The 6,855-nt window shown below is 38.6% G+C and overlaps 1 protein-coding gene across 1 annotated transcript in view; it reads right to left on the bottom strand.

Moving 5' to 3' along the window:
- Positions 1-6,855, bottom strand: part of PSMA3 (proteasome subunit alpha 3) — a 29,084-nt gene that overhangs the window by 17,778 nt on the left and 4,451 nt on the right. Inside the window, exon 3 of the mRNA XM_003794412.3 lies at positions 936-1,059. Coding sequence (XP_003794460.1) covers positions 936-1,059 — 124 coding nt within the window. The remainder of the gene's footprint in view (positions 1-935; positions 1,060-6,855) is intronic.

Genomic DNA, 6,855 nt, shown 5'->3' with positions numbered 1-6,855 from the left:
AAAAAAAAAAAAATTCTTTAAAGAAGTCAGAAGAAAATTAGCTTTATGATTTACTGCTCATACTTTATCAGTCCTATTTGTTTGTGTGTGTCGCACATTTCCTTTATTAATATCAAGCAATCAGGTAAATGAAGTGGGTCCTACAGGGCATCAGCCTGCACAGTAGCCTCTGGAATAACATGTAGACCCAAGTGTGAATCCCAGGTTTTATCTACTAGCTATGCATCTGATTTGCCATCTGTAAAAATGGCATTAATCTTACCTCCACTGGGCTGTCCAGATGAAACAAAATAGTTTATGTACACAGCTCCCCACACAGTCCCTAGCACACATGTGTTCTCTTTTCTTCCTTTCTTTTTCAGATAGCAAGGTTAAACATTCCATTCCTTTTTTTGGTGGTGGTTCTTATTAAGCAAGGTCTGACACTCATAACTTTAGAATATACCAGTGGTGTATTTATGGCTTCGCTTGCAGCTGTACAAAGCTATCCCTCAGCTTAGATGCCAGTCCCAGTGTTATCTATAAAGCTATTAAGGATATGTGCATGTTCCCTTCCATTAAACATCCTTTCCTGGTTCTTCACCTTACTATGAACATGTTCTCTACCTGATAGCACCTTCAGTAATCCCCACAAGGGATATAGAAAGCTAAAGATTCTTTGCCTCTCAAGCATAAACCTTCACTGGTAATCTGTGCTGCCAAGATATGTACTACTCTCTCCTCTCCTTCTCCTATTTTCTCAAAACAACTTGATTTTTCACATCTCTCTCAGCAGTGATTATGAGAATGCTACCTTTCTTTTGGACAAGGAACTGTCCAAAATAACCTAATAACTCACTCTCATTATTATTGTGGCTGCTCACTAATTTATTCCAGTAGTTACTTCAAAACAAATTGGATAATACAAAAAGGAATATTTTAAAATATGACCTTACCATTCCAACATGCCGATCAACATTAAAAAGACGTTTGTTGGAACCTTCTTCATAAAGTTTAGAAAGGACTAATTTTTCTACCCCAAAGACAACACCATCTTTACATCTGATTCCAATAGCTGTACTGAAACAAAGAGAAAAAAATTAATTTTTTAACTGAAAATAAAAGGAACTTCATAAACATAAGTAGTTAAAAACCCACAAAAATAGATAACCTTTAAAGCATGCCAAATTCTTTAAAACATTTGAAAACTAGAAAAAGAACCAGAAGTATGATAAATAAATTAGATCTATATGAGTATCATGTGACTCCCCCCAAATCTAGCACATCATTTGACAAAAAAGATATTAATATGTAACAAAGTATGCACAGTAAGGCACAGTCCCTGACATATGATAGTGACATTATAAACAAATACTGAATAAATCCATGTCCATTAAAAATGGTATATAACATACATAAAAAAGAGGCTAAACAGTTCAGTAACCAGTCTGGGTGAAGGAGTATAATTTATTCTTTTTCTTCCTTTTGCTCAACTGTTTTTTTTCTAATTTTTCAATAACAAACATGTAATGCTTATAACAAGTATGTGAAAGAATAAAATAATGTGATACTGCAAATGTTTTATTTCATTTTCAGAGACAGCTTCTTGCTCTGTGGCCTAAGCTAGAGTACATGGCCCAGTGGCTCAAGCTAGAGGCTGTGGCCAGTTTAGCTCATTGTAAACTTGAATTCCTGGGCTCAAGTGATCCTCCTTTCTCAGCCTCCCAAAGTACTGGATTATAGGCATTAACCTCTGCACCCAGCCTCCTGCATCTATTCGAAATAAATGTATTTTAACCACTTTAATATAATGTGGAGAAATTTTAGGCTCGGTGCCTATAGCTCAAGCAGCTAAGGTGTCAGCCACATACAACAGAGCTGATGGGGTCAAATCCAGCCCGGGCCTGCCAAACAGCAATGACAGCTACAACAAAAAAGTAGCCAGGTGGCGTGGCAGGGAGCTACTTGGGAGCTTGGCAGCTACTTGGGAGGCTGAGACAAGAGAATCACTTAAGCCCAGGAGTTGGAAGTTGCTGTGAGTTGTGATGCTACAGCACTCTACCCAGGCCAACAGCTTGAGGCTCTGTCTCACAAAAAAACCCAAAAAATGTGGAGAAATTTTATGTTACCATTTCAGGATGAAAATACGTTAATTATTTCATTCTTCTAATCCTTTTTAAATAAAGGTAATTCTGATCAGAAACCACCAGATAAAATAAGCAAATCTTGGTTGTACAGTTTTTTGGTAAAATTATCTCAACTTACCTATTTTTTAATTTTTTTTTTTATTGTTTGGGATTCACTGAAGATGCAAAGAATTGAGTTATACTGACTGCATTACACTTGTGTCCTGCCCCCAAGAGGTATGCCAGAAACAGTGAGGTAGCTTCCTTCCTGCCCACTACCTCATTCCCCTGCCCCACCCCTTGTACTAGCTCATCTACTGCCTTCGTATTAGAATTGAGTACATTGGATTCTTGCTTCCCCATTTTTGTGATGATTTACTAAGAAGAACGTGTTCTACCTCCATCCAGGTTAATACAAAAGATGTAAGTATCTACCTTTTTTATTCCATGGTATACATATACCTCAACTTGTTATCTACTCCTGGATTAGTGAGCATTTAGGCTGTTTCCACATTTGGTGATTGTAAATTGAGCTGTGATAAACAGTCTAGTACAAGTGTCCTTATGATAAAAGGATTTTTTTCTTCTGGGCAGATGTCTAGTAACTGGATTGCAGGATCAAATTAGGAAGTCTAATTTGAGTCTTTGAGGATTTTCCATACCCTATTTTTTCTTTTAAGAGATAAAATCTGGCTGTTACCCTAGAGAGTATTGGTTAATCACAGGAATAATCATAGCTCACTGCTGCCTCAAACAATCCTCAGCCTCCCTAGTACTACAAATGCAACTTCTCGATTTTTGCTAACAGCCTCACTGAGCTCTACCTAATAAGTTTCACGACTTCTTCATCCCCCATGTCAAGCATCTACTTACTAATGCTTTTTTCCTATGTCTACTTCTTTCTAAGAATTAGACCAGGATTGAGGTCCTTATAATTGCAGGCTTAGATTACTACTAAGCATCTTTTCCATTTCTCCAATACATCTAACATGACCATCTTAATTCCTAGCTCTTTCATTTTGTCATTACTATAATATAAAAAATAGTTCATAACCTAAAAAGTAGGAAATTATGTCAGGCACAGGCCTCTCAAAATCTGATGAAGCTATGGCAATTCTTTCAAGTAAAACGAACAGATGTACACACACAAATTTTATAAGAACTTCAGGCAATCCTTCCCCCACACTTTATGTGTCTTCAATGGCTCCTCTTTCAACTCATCTTCCTTACTACTTAGAATCTAAAACATTCTTTATTCTGAATGAGAGATTCTCACACTGTAATTTGTGAACCTTCAGAAATCCCTGAGATCCTCTTGGGGATCTGTGAGGTCAAAATTATATTTATAAAAGTATGAAGATTTCATTTGTGCCTTTTTCACTGTGTGGACATTTGCACTGACAGTACAGAAGCAGTGGTAGGGTAAGACTGTTGACACTCTACCATGAATCAAGGTAGTGGCAACAAACAGTACTATTAAGCTACTAATAACTATTCTTCACTGAGGCACTCTCATTTTTAAAAAGAGCCACTTCAAGTTAAGAATGTCCTTGATGAAGCAATAATTTCATTAAGTCTCCACCTTTGAATACGTTTTAATATTCTTACAATGAAACAATAAGTATTCAAAGCACTTCTGCTACACACCAAACTAGAATGGGTGTCTCAAGGAAAAAGCATTTATATAACAGTTTTCTGAGCTGTTCTTTTCATAAATACTGTTTTTATCTTCACAAGTATCAAACAAACTATGGTTATTTACACTTAGGTATATGGCAGACATTCAAGGAAAACAGTGTTTATAAAATTCAAATTTTCAGTGGTTCATGTCTGTAATCCTAACACTTTGGGAGGCTGAGGCTGGCCAATCACTTAAAGCCAAGAGTCCAGGGTCACCCTGACCTTGCCTTTACAAAGTAAAGAAAAATTAGCCCAGTATGGTGGTCCATTCCTATAGTTGCTGTTACTTGGGAGGCTGAAGTAGGATTGCTTGAGCCCAGGAGTCTATGGTTGCTGTGAGCTAAGATGACACCGCCACTCTGTAGCCATGGAAATAGAGAAAAATTCTGCCTCACCTGCCCCAAAAATCCAAAAAACAAGTTTTTAAGTAAAAATAGTAATTTTAGAAAACACATTAACCATTATATTCATTCACTGTAGGCCTGCCTGCTTCTCAATACTTAGAAACTTTTATGTTGAGATTGGTGGTGATATTAACAAATGTGATAGTTTTTGATAATTTGTAATATGCCAAGTTTGGAAGATCTGTTATAACTCAGTAAACCACTGTTTTCCAATTGATCAATTCATGATGTCACAAAATCATGCATGGGTAAGAAGATCCATTCAAAACAGAGGACAGCCCAATGGAGTTTAATGTAACAAAGTGCAAACAGTTTGTACATGTGTTTTCAGACTCCACGTAAACTTTAAGATTTGCTGTAGTACCAAAGGACCACATCCGTAATATCTGAAAAGGCTATTAAAATACTCCTCACTTTTATAACTACAAATGTTGTGAAGGTTGATTTGTTTCATATGCCTCAACAAAATATAATTTGAGAAGATGAGAATTCAGCTGTCTTTTTAAACTAAGGCAGAAACTTGCAAAAATATAAAAATAATGCCACTTTTCTGTGTTTTATATTTTAGAAAGTTTTTTTTTTTTTTTTTTTTTTTTTTTGAGACAGAGTCTTACTCTTGCTCCTGGTAGAGTGCCGTAGCACCACAGCTTACAGCAACTTGTCTCTTGGGCTTCAGCAACCCTCTTGCCTTAGCCTCCCAAGCAGATGGTACTACAGGCACCTAAGATAAGGCCTGGCTAATTTTTCTAGTAAAGATAGGGTCCTGTTCTACTTAGGCTAGTCTCAAATTCCTCAGTTCAACCAATCCACCTGCCTTAGCCTTCCAGAGTGCCAGGATTACAGGTGTGACCCACAGCACCTGGCTTGGAAAAATTATTTTTTTGTTAAAAACGTATTCTAGCTCACACCTAGAACCCCAGAGACTCAGGAACCTGAGGCATTGAAATAACTTTAAGTCAGGAGTTCAAGATCAGCAAAGGCAATGTATTAAGACCCCATCTCTCTAATCTGAGGGATAGTGGCATGCACCAATGGTCTCAGCTACTCAGCAAGCTGAAACAGGAGTTTTAGACTGCAGTGAACTATGATCATGCCACTGTACTTCAGCCTGTGTGACACAGTGAAATACTGTTTCTTAAGAAAAAATTACTGTTGGGTGGTACCTGCGGCTCAGTAAGGCACCAGCCCCATATACAGAGGGTGGCCAGCCCCCGCCAAACTACCAAAAAAAAAAAAATTACTGTTAATTAAAGTTTTAAAAATCCATGTTAGCGGGCAGCACCTGTGGCTCAGTGCGTAGGGTGCCGGCCCCATATACCGAGGGTGGCAGGTTCAAACCCAGCCCTGGCCAAACTGCAACAAAAAAGTAGCCAGGCATTGTAGCAAGCACCTGTAGTCCCAGGTACTTGGGAGGCTAAGGCAAGAGAATCGCCTAAACCCAGGTGTTGGAGGCTACTGTGAGCAGTGTGATACCATGGCACTTTACTTAGGGTAATAAAGTGAGACTCTGTCTCTATAAAGAAAAAAAAAATCCATGTTAGTATGAAATTGTGTTTATTATTACTGTACAGGACTACATTTTAAATTTTTTTCTCAGTTTTATTTCTAATAATATAAATTATTGACAGAACAAATAACCTGCATTAATGAAAGGTTTGGGGATTATGGTAAATACTGACAGCACCTATAGCCCGTGCATAAATACATGTTTTCTGAGGTCCTCAATAACTTCTAAAAACACGAAGGGCTCCAGAAACCAAACTTCTATGTACATTTTTATTCTAAACAATCTAGTCCTTATATTATACTCCTTTCTTTTTATATCTTATATATTAGTTTCTCAATGAGACTAAAAGGGAAGATTAAAATCTAATCTTTCTCCTTCTTTTCTTTCTAATATTTCCTTCTTTTTTTTTTTTGAGACAGAGTCTCAAGCTGTTCTCCTGGGGAGAGTGCTGTGGCATCACAGCTCACAGCAACCTCCAACTCCTGGGATCAAGCAAGTCTCCTGCCTCAGCCTCCCAAGTAACTGGGTCCACAGGTGCCCACCACAATGCCCGGCTATTTTTTGGTTGCAGCTGTCATTGTTATTTGGCGGCCTGGGCTGGATTCAAACCCTGGCGCCTTAGCCACTTGAGCCACAGGCGCCAAGCCTCTCATATTACTTTCTAGGGACATACTTTTATAAAATATATGTGCTTTTAAGTAGATATTACTTATTTATCATTATTTCTTTTGCAAGTTCCTATGTTTAACACAATTGCTACTAAAAAGTATCTGAGTTCTACATTATCAAGATCAAAATTCTTTAGGGCTGGCTCGTCGCCTGTGGCTCAGGTGGCTAAGGCACCAGCCACATACACCTAGAGTGGCGGGTTTGAATCCAGCCCAGGCCCACCAAACAACCATGATGGCTACAACCAAAAAAAGTAGCTGGGCCCTGTGGCAGGCGCCTGTCACATACACCTAGAGTGGCGGGTTTGAATCCAGCCCAGGCCCGCCAAACAACAATGATGGCTACAACCAAAAAAAGTAGCTGGGCATTGTGGCGGGCACCTGTAGTCCCAGCTGCTTGGGAGGCAGAGGCAGGAGAATCTCTTGAGCCCAGGAGTTGGAGGTTGCTGTGAGCTGTAATGCCATGGCTCTGCCCAGGGCAACAGCTTGAG

Source organism: Otolemur garnettii, unplaced genomic scaffold (genome assembly GCF_000181295.1).
Source record: "Otolemur garnettii isolate 467f Iridium unplaced genomic scaffold, OtoGar3 scaffold00081, whole genome shotgun sequence".
NCBI lineage: Eukaryota > Metazoa > Chordata > Mammalia > Primates > Galagidae > Otolemur > Otolemur garnettii.
The sequence above is the reverse complement of the archived record's forward strand: the minus strand, read 5'-3'. Positions and strand labels throughout refer to the sequence as shown.